The 24,198-nt window shown below is 38.5% G+C and overlaps 1 protein-coding gene across 1 annotated transcript; it reads right to left on the bottom strand.

The window, feature by feature from the left end:
• Positions 1–1,357: 1,357 nt before the first annotated feature.
• On the bottom strand, positions 1,358–24,045 carry LOC140237044 (uncharacterized). Its single transcript, XM_072316985.1, has 13 exons — positions 23,966–24,045; positions 20,046–20,125; positions 19,432–19,473; positions 17,523–18,835; positions 16,878–16,943; positions 14,083–14,148; positions 12,239–12,313; positions 10,320–10,391; positions 9,518–9,640; positions 7,972–8,123; positions 4,189–4,302; positions 1,770–1,883; positions 1,358–1,379 (listed from the first exon to the last, which is right to left on the bottom strand). The coding sequence occupies exons 1-13, from the start codon at positions 24,043–24,045 to the stop codon at positions 1,358–1,360; spliced, it is 2,319 nt and encodes a 772-aa protein (XP_072173086.1).
• Between the last annotated feature and the right edge of the window lie 153 nt (positions 24,046–24,198).

Genomic DNA, 24,198 nt, shown 5'->3' with positions numbered 1-24,198 from the left:
CTCTGTAACTCTAGGCCAAATACTGCAATGTTTGCCCACTATGAGTTCATTTTGTACTGCATGAGTAGCTTATTACATCTCAGATATAATTGCTTGTTCTTTTTTACGTATACAAGTTCACCACCATATTTTCCGAGACAAATCAAGTTTGTGGATCATGTTTGCACGGACACCCAGGGTATTGTTGTGGGACACATTTGTACGACTATCATAGTTGTAACAATTCGAGTTTCACACATTTTCGCTCTGAACTAACAACAACAGCAACTACAGCAACAGCCGCATTTAGGTTTGTTTCGTAATCAATACGAAGAGATGTTCAAAGTAAGTTCATTATCAATAATATTTTCAACGATACTGCACTCATTACATAATAAGAAATTACCATATATATTTTATTCATTTTCTTTCTTTTTCAGCAACTTCAATCTCAAACATCTAAAGTTTTAAAAGAATTATATTGTGGTTTTTTCATTTAAATTGTTCGATTTTTAATCTTCATAGAGCCTTATCGCTTTCTCTAGTTATAGAGTAAACAGTGGTCTGGATAATACTAAGCCACAGACTTTCAAAGAAATGAATTAGTATGTTTATTAGAAGACCAGATAAAAACAGCAGACCAGAAATTAAGAAAAGGTCTACAGTGATCTTTACCTGCACAAAATTAGATTGAATTGGCTTATAGCCATCATGGTTCGCTGCAATAATAATGATATTCGTGCACTACTACCATGACAGAGGGCTTGATCACTGCCAGCTAGCAAATACCAAGACTGTGCGCTGATTGGACAGTGATGGCGCTAGAGTAGTTTACTGTACGTGATGGGCAGCTGCACTAGTCTTGTCGCCGCAGCAGTTGGATGTCAGACGTTCTTTTAAGCGTTGTACAGTATTCTAAACGAACAAACATACACGTAGTTTATGTTTTGCTACACGTAGTGTGTAAACACCCATATTATGTTTGTTTAAAGGGACGTCTAAGTTCTAACGAGATACTGCGGGGCCCAGACTCGGTAGAGTTCACTCAAATGCAAAGTAGAGATTATCACATTTGAAATGCTGTTATGCATGAAACATCTCTTTCAGTGCGCCATGATCACGATATGGTGATAAATGCAAGTTAACTGTTTCTTGTAAGTATAAAAAGTATCTTCAGCCTCCATTCTTTTGCTTGTTTGTCGAACTGCTGGATATCTTTTTACTGCCTCTTGTGCACTCAGGAAAGTTACAATGATTATCAGCAGAGAGTAGCGGCCGATTGGTGGCAGCAAACACAGGGGAAAAGTGGCCGCCTCTCTGCATGGTAGGTTAACGAGGTCCGAAGAGATGAGAAGTGACGCTACGTTGATGCCTTGTGTCACCTTTGGACAGTCTTTCTCCTATAAAGAAAGTCACATTGGAAACACATCAGTCCTGAAGATGTAAACTAGGACGTGTCAACATTGGAATATTACTGGTAGGCCTATCACCAGAAATGAATTCACCATTATGGAGAAGGTGATAGTACAATAAAGTCGTGCTAGAGCTCTTCTTGGTGGTTAAAATGAACCTTTTAAACAATGAAGTGTCAACTATTAGTATTCAGTAATTAATGTATACCTGCATAACATTCTGCAGTGTAACTGGCCCAAGGCGACGGAAAATTTCAGAGAAAAAAAATCGACAAACAAATAAACGAGCAAACAAACACATTAATTATCACCTTATTACTTTGGATAAAAAAATATAAGAAGCAAGCAGAAAAATGAAGAGAGTGCTGTCACCCTCACCTTTCAGTTTTCAGAGCATCTGTTTTAAAGTTTGGGCGGAAGTCGGATACGTTGCAGACGCTGTTGCCTTGGGCGGCGCCCGTTTTCAGCCGATTCTTGTCGTTCCCAGACAAGCTGCATTGGAGGCGAGATAGAGAGAAAGCCAAAGGATGGATGGCGAGTTGAGAATGGAGAGAGACAGATGAGCGAGAGGGAGATATAAAAATATGAGAGAGAATGAGATATAGGGTGAGAGAGCGGGAGTAGAGGGAGATAGGGATAGATAGATAGATAGATGAATAGATAGATAAATAGATAGGTAGATGGATAGATAGACGGATGGATAGATAGATAGATAGATTGAGAGATAGATAGATGGATGGATAGATGGATGGATATATAGATAGATACTCGTTAGTAGATAGATCGGTAGATAAATAAGGATAGAGAGAAATAGATGGACAGAAAGAGAGCGACGGGAAAGAAATATAGAAACAGAGAGAGAGAGAGAGATACAGAGGGAAAGAGAGATATATATTAATATCGTTGATGCTCTTCCTTAATTGCTTTGCCTGAAAACATCACCCGATTCTTGAAAATCACCCACAACACAGCAAGAAGATTTCCAAGCAACAATACTAGGACACACAGATGAGGCGACCATGCCTGTTAACCCCTAACATCTTCTTAACTTTAAACCACTTATGAAAGACTATACATGTACTGACAGAAAACACAACATCTACATCCCTAGCAAACTTAGCTCATTCAATGGATTCAAATTTCGTTTGGCAGCCACGGTGGTAAAATGTATTACTGTAAAACGCTTTCTTTTTGATGATGCACTCTTGCTAATTCTACCACTTCTGGAAAGTACATTTAATTTGTTTTCAGATTTAGCCGTCAACAACAGGAGACGATAGCATCTTGCATTTTATTTCCAATTCGCCTGCAGATGCGCTGTCAAACATTCAACATATACATCGTGCGGTGAAATAACATCATTTTTCTCAAAATCAAAATCAACAACCGGTTCGTGTCAAGGACGGCACACCTAAAACTTGGAAACAAAAGCAAAACCAAAGACAACTAAATATGACATAGACCAACTTAAGAGGGCAGTGTTTAATTCATCCAGGAATTAAGAGTTATTATAAAGATTATTATATAGCCATACGATTTCATAAGCTGTAACAATGATCTACCAAACAGTCAACATTTTGAAGTAAGGATGTGACATTTATACACGATCAAAGTCTCCACATTGCAAAGCACCCTCACACAGTTGCCATGGTAATAATGACGTGCAGTAAGGTAAAATTAAGCATGAGGTGATGACAAGGTTCTTTCCGAAGAAAGAAGAGAAAATGTCACAAAAGCCACATTCTGGTTTCTCCGTCACCATCTTACCATAGAATCACTGTGGAAAAGAGATAAAACGGTGGAGAGATATCGCGTGGAAAGATGATTAGGGGTTCCGTTAATTTCCAACAGCCATGATAATAAATATGATATTCTTTGACAAGGTTAGGTGTATGTCTCTAATAAAATATCATCCAAAAATCAATTGTGTCAGAGAAATGTACCGTTAGCTTCAATGATCACAGGTGCGAAAGAACAGGGCTTTGTAATTCAGTGAGTTAGATATGAAAACACAAAATCTTATCAAGGGTGGTAAGTTTGAGCGTGTATTTACGGTATATCATATTAACATGTATAAATTGTACAAGGATATTGAGCGTATTAATATCTGTAGCCCAATTATTCATAGTGGCACATTGTACCTTTCAAAGAGATTGGGAGATTACCAGGTGATGTGGTAACATTGTACAATTGAGTGAAATAAAACACAGCCCGTAATGTCAATTACTGCAATATGGCGCTTAAAGCTGCAATGTGTGCAAAACCATCATAATATGTTATAAGTATAAAGACATAAAAGATAGATTTCCAGTCGTAATCAACATTGCAATGATGAGTTCAATATGACGCATATCATGCTGAGGAAGCAAACCTCATGTGTATGGTGTCAAAACTTCACACGTTCAAACGGTTCCTACCTTCCCTATAGGCGTTTAAAAGCTCTTTTCAAAACACCCAACATCATAGACCCCAAAGATTGCTGTATCGCCTCAACAACGTTAATTCTAGCTAATTCCAAGCCCAGTTATCATGTATTAAGTAGCAAGTTGAGGTTAGGTTTCAGGCCCGTAACCAGGTATGAATGTGCTATCTTGTCATTACATTTACACCATAAAATAAAGGCCAAATCTTAGAAGGTTTAAAGGCGCGTGAAAGAACATTACGTTTCTGTGCTCCAAGGGGGAAAAAATCAAAATCACACCAAAGGTCGATGAAACCGAGCAAAATGACAATTTTCTGGTAAGAATTCATTCTAGTCCAGCCCATCTCAGCATCCAATCCCAACCCTTAAACTCACTCCGAGTGTCTGACGTAGTGCTCAACGACAGACGACCAGTTCGTTTGCTGTTTCATCGAGCGCCACCGGATGTCGTGTATTTCACCTAGGCTGACGGTAGTGGTAACCGGTGTCCTACGGGGTTGGTTAGTGGCAAGTCAGTAGTGAGAGCAGCTGCATACTATACTAACAGTTTTATGGTTAATGAGGTACTCAGTCAGTTGGAGCAATATTATTCCAAAAAGGTATCGTAATCATGAACTGTTCAACATTTTGAAGACTAGCAATTAAATAATGTCGCCTGACATATGATTACGCTTAATACAGCTGTAATGAGCCATAAACTTGTGTTTTTCAGACTCAAGAGCCATACCTTAATCACGAAAATGGCTAATTTCTTAATAGATGGTAAGTATTAAAGATGAGATGACTCAAAACTCTTTCAGCATTTTTGTCTTCTAAATGGGTTGCTCGAAAGAAATTCGATGACTTTTTTTTTAGAGTACTGCTCCAACTTATGAGTACCAGAAATGGACAGTTAAACAGAAAATGAATGGGATGAGGTTAAGTATCGGATGCAATTCATAGACAGTTCGACCATGGAGCTACAAGAGATGGTTCGACAGACCTTTCCACACTGAAACTTCCATCTGGCACAGTTACTTGCCTCACCATAAGCAAGATTTGTGGTACCGTGGATGTTGTATCACAAATTCAAAAGTCGTTAATGAATGTTAACAACTCTTCTTCAGTTTTACCTTGAAATTGTACCTTTCAATTATGAGCTTTGTGAAAGAAAACAAGTTTTACGTTTCTAATCAAAAGGCAGCTTTAAATAAACGTTGCCAACCGTCAGGTCTGCCAGTAAGAAAAACAATGATTGCATACACATGCATCGACCGATAGATGGCGTCCTTTGCAGTATGGTTACAGTCTTTTGAGAGTCTAAATCTCCACGCACTGCTGACGATGATTATGGTGGGCAAAGGATATTTTAAAAAATAGTAATAATGATAAGCACAGATGGAACCATGTGTGTCAAGGTCTGTGTCGTTTGATAGCTTCTGTATATGAAAATGAAGATCAGTCAGCTTATATGTATGATTATCCTACATCAAGGTGCAAAATGTATATATGTTATTAAAACATTAACATGAGAAGGCAAAATAGTTATTGAGTCATGACGTTATATGAGATTTGAAAAATATGAAGAGACAGAGCATGATTCCCGAGCGGGTCAAATCATTGATCAGTCTGTCTCCTTCATCAGCTGATTAGGGATGGCGGGAAAAGAAATGATAAACAACAACAACAAGAAAGGCAGCTTTGATGGTCGCAGGTATGGGAATCAAGAGAGAAGTTGGTGAGCCGTTAGCCCAGCTCCATTCAAGCGTTGGTTAGAGCTACTTACGTTAAGGTTTGCCTGGGTATGTCTCGTCCTCTTTTGAGCCAGGAGTGATAAGCGGGTTTGCGTTTTGTTACCAAGAATTAGCGGTATCAAAACAATTGTATCAGTCATTATTCACAATGAATATTAATCATAACAGTTTAATATGTTTATAACACTTGGAAGTTGTGCAAAACTGGTAAATGTGTTAGATAAAGATATGCCTAAGATTGGGTTGTGATAATGACGGGGGATTGATGAAGTGTAGGATTAATGATTCCTTCGTAGTATTTGACCGGTTAGAAATAAGCTCTTTTATTCTTACACACACACCGCTGTCATCTAATCCTTAGACATTAGAGAGAGAATAATATGTGAAGGTTCTCTTTCATAAGAAGAAATTTTGATACAGAAAGATTTGATGTTTTGGATGACAAGAAGAAATTATGTATACTTGTTGACATTTTATTTTAATAAACAACTGCCAGCAAAATACTGAGAAGCAGTTTCTTTCTGTGACCAAATGACCAAATGACCAATTAATGACCAAATGACCGAATGTGACCAAATGACTGGTCATGTCTTTACTCTAGTGGGGATATTCTAACATGCGTGGTGTGCTGAACAGATATTGATGTTGACAGTCGAATTTCAAGCAACCCCTCCTTCAAACATCGCATGATATGTATATGGGATACAATGTATAATAATGTGTATACAAGGTAAGCGTAAATCAATCAGATTTAAGCCTTGCATTGATCAACGAGCGGATGGTTACGGTTGGGGAGAATAGAAGCTCAGGAGTGAGAAAATAAAATAAAACAAACAACTTTGCGGAAAAAGATACGCGAAAAGCTTTCAGTTCTTGCCAGATTGGACAACATAGATGGCAATTGATTTATTTGAACAAATTCTTCAAAACGTATAAAAATTTAGATTATATTGTATATCCCACGATGACTGATTCTGATTTTAATTGGCTTACACTAGGACATATGTGATTTACCACAGTTTTATTAGAGAAAGAAGTGAACACAAGTAAACAGAAATATGATATGTGTTATAGCTGTGTCTTTTTTGCATTGTATTTATATCACTAGCATCATTATGAAGGGTGGTATGAGGTTACATCCGTGTTGGCAAGTCTGGACGACAAATCGTATTTAAGACCAACTCTTTCGGCAATCCATCTTTATCATTGTGATGAAGGATATTTCTTTACGGAAACAGCCCTTTCTTAAAGTCAGCAGTCCCGTGGACCAATATCCGCGTGGGTATTACATCTGTACAGAAGCTCAGAATTTTGTTTTTCCATGTCGCTTTTTCACACAGTTTCCAACGGAATTAGAGAAAAGTATACAATTTCTTTTAAAGCACTATTTTATGTTAAACGTCTACATATTTCAGCGGGATGAAACAAAGTTAAGACAGAAATAATAGTTAAAAGAAATGAAGATAGAGAAGGAGGGAGAGAGAAGGAGATTGAATGAAAGAGATTGTGTTGTATCATTATGTTTGATTTGTGGAGAAGAATTCGCCTTTCTTTCTTCTTTTGTTTTTATTTGTATTGTCTGAGATGGTGATTTGATTTGCAAATGTCATAAGACCATAGCTCAAAAGACTTTAAATTGATCGGAGCCAAAAGCACGCCTGCCGTCAGTGACCGTGTAGTGGATAGCCACTCAATATCATTCACGCTGAGACCCTCTCCACCACACACACATATATCTCGATCCCTCCATAACTCCCCATTGATCAGATTCCACCTGCCGAGGGTGGAGAGGGTATTTCAGGAAAGCATCGATTTCTTTCCCCCTCTTCTCTCGACAGGTGGAAGATTCTTTCGATGACACAAAAGGTGCGATATCTCCCCGCTGGAGGAGGACTTGGAAACTGTGAGTCTCTAAAACGTCAGGCTATATTTATTTGGAAAAGAAGCAGTGATTTCTTCAATTTTGAAAAGGTACAGTAGTTTTAATTGGAAAGTCACATAGAGGGATATTCTTATAACACAAGGGCATGCAGGCGAAAGCCACAATACATTATCATTTGTTAAAAATAGAATATGGATGAAAAATAGTTCAAAAAAGCAGAATGCTAAGGGTGACATGCACTGGCAATGCTTTTAAATGCTCATGATATTTCTACATCTGAAATTTACTGGCGTGTGTCGGAGTACGTGATGAGTCGTCAGAGATAGCGTTTAAAGTTTTAAAGTTGTACATATTAATTATGCTATACGTATAAGTTAGTGTTGTGAAATGCATCTATACTGCTTGTTATTGATGGTAATGTCACTACCGTTATTTCAGCTATACTGATTATGAATAAGTTGACCACAACAACAACAACATAAATACATTGTAAGTGGGGCGATTTGTTAGCTACACTATTGTTCATGTCAGTGTGACACTTACGCTTTTCTCTTGTGACGAAGCTGGCTCTCAAGATTCTCCTTCCACACGAAGGCGCTCTTGATGTCACTACTCGCACTTTGCGTTCGGAGACTCGAAGCACTGCCGTTCGCGCTTTCGGCCCCGTTTCGGATATCTTCGGAACTATCCGTTCCCTGAGGAAACCAGATAGATAAATGCATTCAAATGTAATCCAACGTTCATTATGTTTCACAATATTTTCATTGAAGCGAAATTGACCATTGTGGGAATAACGAAGTGAAGGAGTCTGAAATCATGGAAATGGGTTCAGTTTCCGAGAGTGAGCAAATCTACGGACAAGACATGACATAAAAAATTTCTTAACGGGCACAAATCAAATATTAGTATCACAGTCCCCAAGTTCACTGATATAACCCTTTATGACTACTGTATGAGCACACAGAGGTTGTAAAATAACTTCAGCAAAACATTTCACTACGGAAATCACACTATTAGATACGTGAAACTTCTGTAATTTTCCACCAGTTTTTTACTTCACGAGATTTTCAGAACATAATAAGTGACTCTGAAACCATCAACAGTATTTTAACATCTAGGAAAAGATGAAGTACGAGAATATTCTTAGTGGAATTTCTCGTATGGTACGTCGACACAAGATTCCATAATGTCAAACTGTCATTATTCTAACTGTGACGTATATAGGCATCTGGAATATAGTTGCTGTTCAGCCTACCGGAGCGATCGAATTTCCGAGTGATTCATCGGTCTGGATTGATTGATATTGGGGGAAACGTTTGGGCTATAATAACATCAATGAAAGATAGGAGCGAGGAATCCAACTCTGGCCGACCATGTCCCGCCAGATTCTACGCTTGACACGAGTATCGATTTGACAGTGCTGCGCAGAACTTATATCCTATGACTGCTTGTAGCCAGAAAAACGGAGAGCTGTGTATAGCAAAACTACGCAGGAAAACACGCTATAAAGTGCGGAAAAAGATGTGCTTTATATTGAACTTTATTATAACTGCCTTGTTAGTTGGCATTCTCAATTAATATTCAGTTTTGCGACTGTGAATTCCATACTACCTCCTGTAGTAAGACAAGGGAAAGGGAAAAATGACGAATCATTACATGGATCATCATCAAAATATGCTGTTTTATGGCAATCTTTCCAGATGCTTTCCCCCAAACCTTTCGCGATGTGAGCAGGTCAAGGTATGCCAAGAAGTGAGAGAAGGAGAAAAAGCAAGGAAAGACATATCAATGGGAAATGAATAAGTGAGGAGATACAGGAATGTGAGATATAGATAATATGACACATATAATATGGATGAACTAACAGACAGGTCTAATGGATAGCTGCCTCTCTGGACAGAAAAACGCATAGATGAATAGATTTATAGATATCTACCTAACCTTCTAGCTAGCTAGCCAGGCAGTGGTGTAGATAGATAGATAGATAGATAGATAGATAGATAGATAGATAGATAGATAGATAGAGATGAATTGATATAAACAGAGAGACAGAGAGAGAAAGAGAAGGGGTGGGATGCTAAAGACATACCTGTGTGCCTGAGTTGTTGTAGAATAGATAGTAGTGTTGACCATAGATTTTCTTGTGAGCATTTTCCACAGCTCTCTGTAGCGGCGTCTTGAAGCTCTGAGGCCTGAACCCTGGTGGACCGCGCTATAATTATGATCAGACAGAATATGTCAGTGCTGTTTTCTTACAGGCCAACCTGACCACAGACCTATATATGACGTCTTAAAACATTGAACAAAGACTAGGAGCTGGGTCTACAGCAAAGAAGAGAGAAACAAGATTGTATCAAATTCATGAAATCGTATCGATGTTCGAAGCATAATTTTTGTAGGAAAGTTGAACAACCTGCACTGGCTTTTTTTTTTTTTTAATTCTAAGCATGTAAAGGAAACAACGTGAATTTTGCAGACTTTGCTTTCTTCGACATGCAGAGCATTAGCAGCATGAAACCAAGCAGTTAACTTGATAGTAATTACGAAGAGAATTTGAAGCAACTTTAATTCATATGAGATCATTATGGAAAAGGTTACAAGTTACATTTACAGCTACGCTGGCGTTCGAGCATCATAGTGTAACTATTCAAATATGAATGAAATGACACAAGAAGAGCAATCATAGATGGTTGGACGAGACTGTTGTGTAGTTAGAATGGAATAATATTTATGATATGGGGCATTAGTCAGATGAGTTGATCGATGATTTTGAAGAGCAGAATGAATTGTGAAAAGGTTGTGTGGAAAATGAAAATACGCTCCAAAGAATTCACCGCCCTAGATACCGATTGGTGAGGACGGTCACTTGACGGCCAGCTTGGTCCACTTACCCGTGGTACTCTCTGCCTGCCCAACACTTGAGACACTATACGATCTTTGTCTCGATCGCTCTCTGCTTGGAGCTGATTGGTGCATCAGAAAACATCATCCCAGACAAGAAAAAAGTCACATGAAGCATGCAAGGGTGGTAGACAGGGGACATGCAGAATTAATGAATAGAAACATGCAAGAAGAAAGCTTTCACTAGTCAATGGTTACATTTGTGATCACAATAAGGAAGATCATAGCAGACTGGAATGATATCTTTGGATGTTGTATGAATCAATGAAAAATAAATCCTTCAAGAGCATGGCAGTTGTTTACAGAAACTTTGTCTCTACAAGCAACAAAGGTAACGACAAAATACTAACTCATTTCCCCCTACTCTTCTGTCTGACGAACGACAAACGACCATATTATCTACCTATAGTTTTGACCCATAATCTAACAATGGCTACTTAAGAAAGGGACAGATTGGCGATGAAAAGGTGAAAGTTTCAGATTCTTTCCTTTCGCATAAAACATAGTTTGGAGGGCTTTGCTTGAAATCAGTTAGGTATTCTATCAGATATTTATGAAATTGTTGCATAGAGTAATTATTTACATGAAATTACCTGCGCCAAAGCGTAGTTTTGTCAACAAGCACGACCAAACAATGTAACCTTTGATGCATATGACCGTATTTTTCTAGATAATAAGTTTTCTCATATAACACATAACATTCTTAATCAAGACATTTTGTTGTTGTTGCTGTTGTTTCCGATATCCTCTTCAGGTAGAGATCTTTATATTGGATTCACCAATACCAATATTACCGTCATTCGACTACTGTCAGGCAAATTGAATTTAGCACTGCGTTATGTACATTTTCGTGCTTGTTTGGCTCTTCCCACATCAATATATATTTTTTAAATGACCGTAGTCGCAATCTATTGCTATTTCTTTCTTACGGTTCCTGTGGCGCATGTGGCTAAGCGATTTTTGTCACAAAGCGATGAGTACCTCTAACAGTTTGGTTTGTAGATCGCGTGCAGTATTTAATCTCTTGTCGATAATGAAGAAGTACATGAAAACAGATTTATCAAAGCCCAGATCTGGTAGGAAGCATCGTTTATGAAATTATTTTTAAAGCAATATAAACATAGTGTAAGCAAACTTTATTATACCTCAAGCATGAAAAGCCATGTACACTTACTTGCCATGACTATCTTTTTAAAGTGTGTGTGTGCGCGTTGAACTTCAAAGTAAGAACATACAACAGAAATGTATGAAGTAAATATTTCTTTTGCAAATTTGATAACGCCAGTGCAAAACGATGCAGAATGTAAGGTTCAAAAAACAAAACTGCATGACAAATCGCTTCACACATGAATCAATTTTCAGAACGATAAGGCTTCAGAGAGGATATTGATTTAACAAACACACAAACAAACAGCATTGCATGTAGGAGCACACAATAATGTATAGTGAAAGGTCGTAGGGCATGAAATATACAACAGTGTAACAGCAAAATTTGTTTGAAATGTATGCATTGCTCTGAATAATATGAATGAAGCAAGATGACAAGGTATCAAACGTGACTTAGATGACTACGATAACAAAATGTGCTAACATTTGGTGTAGGCCTACTACTTGGCTGGTTTTTATTCGCTCAGTGGTCCAAATACATTCAATTTATTCTTGAAAGTATTTATATTATACATAGAAATGATAACAATACTCATATATAGACAAATCCACAAACACAAGACCCATAACGTTAGGCAACTCACACACGGATGTAATACCCAAGACTAACCAACATTAGTGAGGCCGTTGTTGTTATCTTCATAATTATAAGAACACAATTAATGGGGTGGGGGAGGGGGGAGGTGAGGTAAAGAGCCATCAAGTGCAATATGCAGTCAATATATCCACAAACGGTATATACCTGGGATTTCTCGTTGTTTCTTTTCCTACCAGGTTTCGAAGCTGCTTGAGTTGTAGGAACATTTGCTTGGTTTTCCTTTTGAATTAAGTGTTAGTGTTATTGGTACATAATGAGATATACACATAAAACAACTATAGAGATGATATTCTTCTAAAAAGAAACGTAAATGTGCTTAAGGGTCAAAGTGTAAAGATCTACAATAAATTGCTCACACCATCACACGCGGTATATTAATTTCTTTTTCCATTTATGGCAATTTATTTGTATCTGGATTGAGCTAGTTTGAAACCATTAGTTACCATGTTTGGGGGAGATGTAAACAATGTTACGTTTCTATTTGTTACAGCTCCGGGGATTAATTAGAAAGAAAAAAATACATATGTTCTAAATGAGCTCTAACCATCACCTAGGTGACTATCACCTAGAGGTAACCCTATGAATGAAATAGAAGGACATTCAAAAATTTAACTCTAATCAAAATACGATATTGGTCATTTCCCCTAGGATCATACTTCATAATGTTCAAGAAGACGTCAGCAATGTTGCAAACTTGTGGTATTTCTGAAGCTCCTTTAACAACACCTTATTCTGATTTCATTCCATGATCGGTGTAGTCCAGCCGTCTTCATTGCAACTGCCTTAATCGTTAGCTGCCATTTTGTTAAGTGTAGGAAATGTGTGTTTTTTTTTTTCAGTATTATTCGTATGTTCCCTTTTGGTAAGTATACGTGGTTATTGCTGAAAGCACAAGCGACTTTGTAGTATACATGATACCATTTTCTGTAGTACATGATACCATTAATATAAGTGCCATAGAGTAAGCTATATCATGAAATGACATGGGATATCTGATGAATTCTCTTCAAAACTATATGATTATGTAGCAGATGAATTGAGCTGATAATCATATAAACAGTGTGCAAACAATGTAAGCGACATGATCATTACACCCTAATGATAAATACACTCCTATATAACACACAACCACTTTGATGCTGTCACGTTATAATACGTATACGGGCACAAGGCAACAGGACACTTACGTGTCAATTCTATAGCTGCTTGTAGTCCGACAGGAATACTAAAACAACATTCTGTTATTCTATTTGAGTATTAAACTAAATAGTGCAAACAAGGAGGGAAACAAACTAGCTAGGTTTTCTACATGGCAGTTCTTGCGTCTTATTGCAAAAAGCATTATTATGTTTGTGCTGTGCAGCAGGGCATAATACAACAGTGAATACAATTAAGAGTTTTATTCCGAAAACTTTTAAGGCTTCCTGGTCTTTATTAGATTTAAAAAGGTTATCAACATATTAATTTTATACAGCTGCTTTATACTATGAATTCTTTACTGTGTTTTGATAGCCATTATTCTTGCGGTCATCAAAGTGGTCAAAGTTCTTCAAAGGGGTCCATCTGAATATGTTAATTTACCATCTTTCTTCGAAAGAAATATCAAATTGAAACACTACCCTTTCTTTCAAAATGATATCACCTGCATTGCTGGCCAACAATGCGAAATTCAATTCAATGAGTGCATCATAGCACATTCATTTCGGAACCGACATTCCAATGGTAACGAAAAAAAACATTTTTTCATTGCAACCGATTGACAAATTACCCTACGTCCACTTAACATCGACATATTTTCGTTTATGACTCAGCTTCCTAAAAAAATCAAAATCATACCTTTGTTCAAGGGCTATATGAACCGCCCAAGAGAATTTTGACCACAAGAAGGTTGGAAGCTATAGACTATGTAACAGCAATAACTCTTCGTCTCATAAGACTTTTCATATCATAGCATGAAGTCACAAACAGACCAGAGATAGCCCCCATACCTGACGGATATAGTCCGCTGAGTGCACGCGGCCCTTGTCACGTGCAAGTGCCGCTTTAAGAAGCCTCTGAAAGTGAAAGTGATAGAAGTCGCACCACCGAAGCAAATAAAGAAAAACAATAAGAGACACGTAACAGACAATTTACAACAAAGTTCAGAGCAATATGGTGCATATAAAATGCGCGCGTAACTGATACACAACAATCTGATCTGCCAGGCTACTATTGAGGGGGCGGATCTAGCTTTTTGCCGGGGGGGGGGGGGGGGAGGATGACGATGGTTCAGTGGGTCATGACAAGCAAAAACAAAGTCTTTAATTTTCTTTTTTGTTTTGCCATTGGGATGAGCCTGAGACAGAGTGCTGGGAACATACATACTATGTGTCTACACACATTTTTTTTTTTTTCACAAAGAAAATTTATTCATATAAACATTCAGGTACAAAATGAAATAATGTCACATGCAGTACATAAAGACAAATGATCGAAATTTGACAGGTAACTGCGAAACAGTTAAACAATATAAATACGATTCCAATTAATATTAGATACAAAACCTTTGGTTTTCTCAGACATATATTTGTCTATTTTCTTTGGTTGTTTTAAGAATTGACAAAATTGGCTAAAATGTAACGATTTCTTCTTATTTTTGACAGAAAATATGAAGTATTTTGCGTACAAATAAACCACGTTGTAACATTTTGGATTTTCTGTCGAACCAAGTATAAAGGAACTTTTAGTAATTTGAATTTTATTCTAGTAACATAATTTCTTGTATTTGAGCGATAAATCTTTGGGTGTGTGTCTACACACATGATGGCGTTTTTCTATGCACATCACATTTTCACTTGGCGGCGGTATTCCCCCACCCCCCCCCCCCCCCACCCCCGTAAATTCCCCCATAGTATCGTCCAACATTATGTTGTGGAGATGGTGTACAGGTAGAGCCTGTTCCATTACTCGCATTCATTTGACTCTAATTGACTCATTGGAACATATTGAGCAAACACATTCATTCGTTGATGTAGCCAGACCAAAGGTCTCTCATTATTTTGTGTCCCGTTGCTTTCTAAATGAAAACGTAGTTTTGAGCTGTACGGTAGGCAGAGAAGAGAAATGGAGTGCGGGTTTGGCAATGGATTGAGGGCAATGGGAACCACTGGGAATTATATGGGTTGCTATGGTAACAACGACATACATCCCATGACAAATAGCGGTGCAACCAGGATGAATGAACGTAACTGCTCCTACGGTTGATAGAATAGCGCGTAAAGGTCTAATAACATTGTCAAGGCGACACGTAAGAAGGTTATCCCTCCCCTGACCCCCCACACAGGTGGTGTGTGTTTCCTACGTAAATACAACCGGGTCATACTCGTAGACGAATAATACACTTAAAGGTCATTTTCTCTCAGCTTGGGGACGCTCTGAGTCTGGAGGGGGAATCTCATTGAGCAGGGAAGTAGCACAGAGAATGAGCTGACATAGATTATTTATTGTTTTTGTTTTTGTTTTTGTTTTTGTTTTTTGCGCGACGATATCATGAGGTGTGTAAAACAGTGCAGTGCTGCTGCCGAGTTCCATACTGATAAAACCGATCCCAGTAAACCACATATAAACTTGATCTATTAATCTCTCAAAAAATGATTATGCAAATGTAATTATGTCATATCATCATGATTTGATATCATCAATTTAATTTTCATATCACCAATCATTACAAATCTGTAATCTAAAACTCTGAAAACATTTGGACAGATTATTCAAGAATAGGTATTAAGATTTAAAGTTTTCTTTGAAACAGTAATGAATAGAAAAAAGGGTTTTATTCAGTCTGCTAGAATAAGATTCGTATTAGTTGTAATGGAATGCATGCATTGCGTTTATGTGTGTTCTAATGATGTTTGTAAAACTAACCTTGCTATCGAAGGAAAGATGGAAAAATAAGGAAAACATGAAAACATGAATAGACAGACATGAAGGGATATTATCAATACTGAGACATGAATTGCATTCACAGACAGCCCATGGATTATCATCTTTCCTTCCTCCGCTAATTCAATGCGCATTTATTTCTTTATTTCTGTAACTCGAAAGGCTACAAAAGTTCATCTGCAGAGAGCAAAATAACATCAAACGATGATTGTGATAGTCGTTCAGCAAGTACAAAGCTTTCTGGAGCATACACTTTTAAGTGATGCTATAACTTTACAAACACTCTTATATAAGACGTTGCCTTGAATTAGCGTAATAATAATTGTCATTCCAGGCATTTTCCCTATTTGAAGATTTTGATATTATGGGTCGAAAACACTAATACGTGTTTTGTGAATGGAGCATATACTTGTACTAATTACTGGTTGAATTCATTATGCAAATTTGGTGGAAGAACAATGAGAGCATAAACAGGAACAATCTCGAAACTATGGGATGCGTTCAGGGACTTCAAAATAAATTAGAATTAAATCCTTAAAAAAAAAACATTCCATAACCTATTGGAATTTAGGTTAATTTCAAAATTATTTCTAAGCAAATGACTTATAAATCTCTTAAGAGGCTATTTGCTGTCTGCAGATGATCATTTCACAAGAATCAAACAAAGACATCAAAAAGAGTGAAAAATCAAAAAGATGTACAACCTCGAACACATAACAACCAAGAAAACACCCCGATTTTGCATCTAAGAATATAATGATGCACGCCCGCAATGATATTGCTAAACAACTATAACATGGAAAGCGCTTTTTTAGTGCGAATGTGTGCATTTACAGTGCAGTGCCGAATATCCGAAACTTACATGTGTTATATCCGAATCCAACTCCACCGTGGTTTCTTCTATTGCACTCATAATGCTGTCGTTATACTAGCAGGGAGTCAAACAAATATCGAGGCAAAAAAAAAAAATAATAATAGTAATATCAAGAATAAAGACCTCAATCCCAGAGGACAAGAAATAAATTGATGTAATGCACATTGTGAACTTGTAACAAGGGTTGAAAATGCAAGATATAGAATTCTCGTTCTTGTATGTAAAACTTAGTTCCCTATGGACATGCTGTGCTAAAAACAAATGAAACATGCATTGTTTATCAGACATCTTAATTTACCAACTGTGATGAACTGTAATTTATCACGTCCACTGCACTTTTTTTTTTCTGTTAACACTGTTGTGTTTTAATCACCTGAGCTCTTTTCATCTCTGTGTGATAGCATAAAAGTAATACCATTGTCATGCGAAACCTCTTAAATAAAACCCACCAAGTAAATGACGCAGTAACGTATGCAAAAATTGCTAACGTTGCTTCTAGCAGAAGAGAATAGAATATGCAATGACGTCATTACGCTATATATAAACCAGATTTTGAATATGAGTATCATTAAAAAATCATCACTGTTTTGTCGAGATCATAATTATGTTATCAATAAGGAGAAGGAAACCTACCTTGACGTATCGAGTATCTTCCCGCTCGTTCTTCTTGGTTGGTTTCACCTCGCATACTTCCTCCGTGTCATCCTTCTCTCGTCTTGTTGGCTTCCTGTAGCTGATCACTGGTATTCGGGCGGTCTTCAGGTTCACCGTCCCCCTGGATTCTCCCCTGCGACCCTCCGCCTGGGAAGCACTGGGTGAGGTGTGGATTTCTCGTGTCAGGTTCGAGCTGACGACAGGTGGAAGACTGGTATCACTGGAAGGTGAACCGCCCTCTCCGTTGTGTCTGGGAGAGGGCCAACCTGCGAAGGATTCCGCCGAGGATGTCACCTCCTCGCCGCTCATCAACGATGCGTACACCGAGTCCCGCTTGCGGCTTTTGTTGACAAGTCGCCTCTCTAGCTTCGGCGCACTGGACAACAGGTCACCGATGCTGACATGAGCGGCCTTTGGAATGTATTCAACTTTCTTAGAGTCTCTTAAGGCTTCCTCGATCAACATTCGTCGCTCTTGGGAAGTTCTCTTCTTTAAACCTTCCGGTGGTGGTGTTGTCATGGTGTCTTCGGCATCACCTTCGGCTTCGAGCAAGTCCACCAATTCGTTCATTGGCAGGTCTCCGGCGAATATACCTGCTCGAGGATTTTCCGAGTGGGCGTAGGAGAGCTTCACCGGATTTGCAGGTATGGACACCTTCTGGGTGACGTTGGTCTTGATCGAGTTTCTCATGGCGGCTCGCCGGAGTTTATCCTCAGCATACCTGGTCTTGGCGGAGCCCGCCCGTCTCTGTCGTAGGGAATCCCTTCGTTCCGCTCGTGACACTGGTGCACTGTGAGAATTGTTATATCTGTGTATCTCTTCAGCGTCATATCCATTCTGGACGACTTTGACTTCTGCGTCTCCGTTTGGAAGACTCGCTAATTGCTGACTCAACTCGTCCACAGTCACTGTCTTATTCTCTGTCTCTAGATTAGTCGCAGTTTCTACAGCATCATCACCGACATTTGTACCCTCACTTCCTTTCTGGGGGACTCCTACGTTCGTTGCTGTAACAGCGTCTTCACTTTCCGTGTTCCCCTCACCTTTCCCCTCTGTCCCAACATCCTTGGCTTCATTCTTCTCCGCTGCTGGTGACTTCGTTTCCTCACTTGACGGCTTCGCTACCTTCTCTACTTTCACTTCTTGCTCGACTTCTACGACCTCGATATCTTTATGGAGGCAGAGACTAACGTTAACAAAGGCCTCGTAGTCGGGAATGTTGGAACATTGGTGAACGGTGGTGCACAGAAATGGCTCCCAGATTTTGGAGGACGGGACACCCTTTGGAGCGTCTGCAAATATACAACATAATCATCTTAAAAATAACAGCACAAATTTAAAAGTAACCAAAGCATATAACTTTCACAGAGTGAGAGGCTTCTTTAAAGTTGAATATAATATCGTTTTTTTTTTTCATTTTTGTCTAATTTGCCTTGGTATCTAAACAAGTGGAAGAGTGTAATTCTATCAACGTATCATGCTTCATCCATGCACGTAACATCAAACAGAAAGCCGTGAAGAACTTTATAACCTCATTTATTGAAGTCAACCATAATAATACCATTGATGGATTATCCATAGCGTTGGTAAGATTGTTTATCTCTCATACATACAAATCATTTATATATGATGAAATAATCCTTATGTATAGAGCAACTGGGTAACATCAAACCGCGAATTTAATAATATGGAAAGCTATCATTACGAATAAACAATAGTCATAAGAATGTATCGCTATCATGCCACAAAAAACACAACATGAGTAAACGTTCGATTTGTCACTTCTTACGTCTTGAATATACGCGTTATCATTTTTAATGTTGATTTCTTGTTGCAAACAAAGGAACTAGACGAACATCTACGACTTAAAAAAAAACACACAACTTACTTGGCTTAATCTTTGCATTCCTGCGCGCCCATGTGTCGATAGCTGAAAGCACAATGGGAGAAGGAATAATTATCATGATTACTGTAGCCTGGAAACGTTAAATTTTGTGATCAGAAATGATTATATTTGCTGAAGCATATACACATAGTAAAGGAACTGTTATGTAACAGTTTTGTCAATCATTGACAGCGTTTTGATTTATGAAAAGGGTGACGTCTATGAGTAGTAAAGCCCCCGGCCCCCACATAAAAAAAAAAAAAAAAAAGAAGTAGAAGACTGAAGCATCGAAAAATATCATATCGCTTTTATCGTCTTTGTATATTATGGTCAAAGTAACCATACTCCACATTTTTCTGCTCATCTATATCGTTATTCTCATCCTCATCTATGCTTCTCTCGCCGTATTACTGTGTACCTTCCGAACGTATAATGATGCAAGTTCGTTTCCACCTCGACTACGCCATAATTGCTTTGATACCACATGATACAGATATTTTTTTTTTTCTATCATCGTTCTTTTTTTCTTTTTTAAACACGAGAGCGATAAACGATATAAAAGTGAATAGGACGACATCAACAGGATGATCCTGGCAGACTTCCAATGAAGAACATACCCAGGTAGAAGACATCCTGATCGGCCTCGTCACCCTGCTCCCAGCCATTCAGTGGGATCCACGCCTCACATCGCGGCTTACTGCAGGAATACCAGACAATGAGGAGACGGAAGACAATCATGTTGTAATCTAGCATTGATTATGATAAGTATACTGACCCATAGACATAGAGTGAACACCAATCCAACATTATCCCCTCTACTCCTATCACGCCTGCCTACATCGTTATCGAAGTGCTACATGTTGTGTGAACTTCTGGCCTAATTGCTGGCCCATTACTGCCAAGGAGGTACCTGCTAGCACCCCCCTGGTAAGACACCAATCACGATCCACATTTCCTGTTATTCTTTATGACAGTCTTAAAAATATTACCCAACAAACACAGAATAAATGGCGCCATCACTTTAATGAGGTAATAATATTCGATTACTGTCTACACCTTCTACATGACTTCACTAAGCAACGGGTTAAACGGGACTCCCTTTGGTCGTGTTTGCTCAGCCGCCGTGCTATACTTACCTATGTTTACTGTAGCATTTGGCGTGTTTGCGATATACACATAGTCTTTGACAAGAGGTCGTACTGCAGCCTTTACAGAAATTATAGGGACTTGTATGAAAATATTGCTTTCATCAGTATGCACGTACTCTACTAATTTTGATCATGAGTTTTACTTGAAGTAATAACTATCAAAGTACTTAATATTTCATAACTTAAACACACCGTAACCATGGAAGTATCTTTATCCCTCAAGTATCTGGGGAGATAAGTGGATTTTGAGGGGAATTTCAGGAATAATCAAAATATCTTAATAAACTGTGACTATTTTCACAGAATTAGAACGTGGTGCAGCAATATCTAGTCATGAAAAAAAAATGGGGGCAGTATGTATACAATTTCTTTCATCTCTCAAACAACAACACTATATAGTGTCAGCAATTCAATAGTGAATTTTGTGTTGCTGGAGCTTTATATTCGTCTGTTCTAAACTATCCTCTGAATTTGAAATCCTGACTTCTTACTTATCTTTTCATTACAGCCGTTGAAAACTCTAAGATATACAACAATTTCCTATTCTGATTTCTGATAACCAACTTATTTAGATGTATGAAGAGTGGCCTACACTTTGAATTCTTCTCACGTCTCCACCACCAAGGAGGTATATCACACCCCAAACTCTCTCAGCACAGATGTTTATTAGTCTCTCGCTATACAGCGTCTTTCTCTAAAACTACAAGGACTCGAACATTTAGATATATCAAAAAATATATATGTCATATCATACTCTCCACGCGTTTTAGGAGCATACAATCATAGTAAAGAAGCCAGGTAGGTATGTGGCAATGTGCATGGCTGTCAAGGACTTGCATGCACTCTTCAGACTGACCATTACTACTGTGTAAGTTTATAGGAGGAGCGTAGATTATTCATGTTATTATACATGTATTGTATAGCATCGCGCCCTATGTGCAACTCATAATTCTACCCTATCTTTACCCCTACAGTAGGACCAATAGCTCTCATAAGAAAAGAATGCGCTCCAGTGTTTCCCATTATTTACATTTTGTTGCTGTTATTTATTCCAATATTTTGTGAATCATGTAATTTGACTGAGATATCCCACATTCCCTATCGATTTTCAAGATTGTAGAGCGAGTTGTTTTCCGTCTATGGGACCAACGTTCATCGAGCGATATTGATTTGTGTGGGACTGCGGCAATGTCAACGCGTTACAATCAGTGTACTGTAGTTGACCTACTATACCTCTCATTGGTCACGTCTTCAATCTAGCCGTGTATGGTTATTAAAAAAGAAATAAAGATGAATACGTAACACTGTGTGTGAACTCGTTACAACATGATGATGTGAATAACAAAAATCCAGTAAACAAACAAACAGGTATTCTCCACCAATATAGTTAGTGAGATTTTGTATCTATCCATCCAAATTGGTGTTTTTGATTTATCCTTGATTTTGGTTTGTTTTTCCTTTACAACAACAGCAAAGGAGTGATTCTGGGGTGTTTTTTTTTTTCATCAACTACACGGTAAGAATTGATATTTTTGTCTTTGTTTTTGTATCTATTCTTTCATCTTATTTGTTTGTTTGTTTTTGAGAAAAGTGGCGAGGGTGGGGAATAAAGGATTGGAGGGGTTGTAGGGAGAGAGGGGTAATGGGCTGATGGGGAGGAGGAGAAGGAGGACAAAGAGTAGGAGGAATAGCAAGGAAGGAGGAGGAGGAGAGGGAAGAGAACCGGGAGGAGGAGGAGGAGGAGGAGGAGGAGGAGGAGGAGGGAGAGGCGGGTAGGGGAGGATTGAGGACAGGTTGGGACTCACGTGTATAGAGGGGAGGTCGGGAAGAGCAGGGTAAGTATTGGTAAAAGACTGATTAAAGGGATGCAAGCGCTATGGTATTGTTTACATGGCGTTGTTTGTGGATGCGTGATACTCTGTGAATGATTATTTCTCTGAAATAAAGATGACATATGTATCTACACAATAAAATTTATAAGAGCGAAATCACCAATTTATACGTAGATTAGAAATTGGTGACATCAAACTAGTGTTGTAGACGTTTTAGTGTAATGTATTCCCGGTCTAACTCTGGGATCAAGTGATAAGGAGCTCACAAGACATGCAGACATCACGGACACGGTAAAAAAGAAAAATGCTCATAACGTTTCTTTGTTAGCTTTGCTAGTACAAATCAACGATCATTTTGCTGGCCGTCTCGTTTTTAGCAATCGAGAAATGACAACCCGCCATCCTTGGGATGTGGTACCGATTCAAGGTCCGTTTTGGCCAAAATTGATTTTTGTTTTAGTTGCTGTTGGCGTCGAAATCTGGAGGGATGCTAACCTCAACCAAGTGATCGAGCTATAGACCGTAACCGTGAAGGCACAAACGCCCCACTAACGTCGCAATGGATGTAAACGAAGCCCTTTGCTCTCATCTGTATTGTCCCAAATTGTTCATCCTCCATGTTCTGCCTTTGTCCGACGGACAAAAGGCGTTACGTAAGCCAACACATAGGAGACAGGTCGATTGGGAGCTATTGAATAGCATCGCCATACAGAGATGGATGTTGTTCCTCGAAGAAGTGTAAGGAGGCACACGGTGGCTGGACGTGTGCGGAACTGGTAGGGGCGAGTCTATCTATACGCCTAGCCGTGTCAATGTATAAATGTAAATGCAGTGATCATTCCAAGGTTAGAGAGGGGTAGATTCCTCTATTGGAATTTGTTTCTGAAGCCTCCTAACCGAAAGCGACATTTTAATCTTTGCTTCAAGGAGATGAAGTGAAATCTATTTGCTAATTGTATCACGCTCTGTCCTCAAACGGTCGTATAAGTACAATGATGTATTTGAAAATGGCCCCCCCCCCGCTTTCTCTACCATTTTAGGTATACCATTTGAAACAGACTGTCTATTAGACAGATGAAAAGGTGTGTATTCATTTATACAGCTAGTTCAATTTTATTGTAGAATATTTGATTACAGCGGTGTGCTCAGAATCTAGAATCAAATTTGTAATCCTCAAGACTTGTATGAATTTTGGTACGAATGCAATTCACTTTTTGTTGACTCTATTTCACAGTTCTCTTTTCAGTAATAAAGCTATGACACATTTCCGCTGGATTTACGTTATAACGAAGCTAATAATGGCTACAAATTGGGCTGCAAAAAGCACCACAATCAGAGACAGCATTAGTTTTATCATTAAAGAGTTTGTGACATTAACTTTGTGAGTGTTACAGTTTACATTTATGCAAATTGATTAATGAGTGTGTGCTGGCTGTGAGCATACAAGTGCGTCATAGTATCTTGTTGCTGTAATGTGAGAAGTATTACCATATTTTGTTAATCTATGACACTAGAGCATCATACCATTAGTACAGCATGATAGGGTACGTCTCTCACCTTAGGTTTCTTCCAACTCGCGAAGAAGGTGTACGCAGTCCGCTCTTGGCTCCATTCTGCGAGGTCTTGGGCGGCAACATCGGGGGAAATACCGGACGGCATCACCTTGTCAACCACGGAATCGTTGTCCTCATCATCCTCATCTCTTGTCTTTTTCTCATTTCTCTTCAGCCAATGATAATCCCTCAAATACTACAGAGTGTACGTGCACTCCGAGAAGTCTTACACAGCTA

The sequence above is a fragment of the Diadema setosum genome, chromosome 13 (genome assembly GCF_964275005.1).
Source record: "Diadema setosum chromosome 13, eeDiaSeto1, whole genome shotgun sequence".
Lineage (NCBI taxonomy): Eukaryota > Metazoa > Echinodermata > Echinoidea > Diadematoida > Diadematidae > Diadema > Diadema setosum.
Note: the sequence above shows the minus strand (reverse complement) of the source record. Positions and strands in the feature narration are given on the sequence as shown.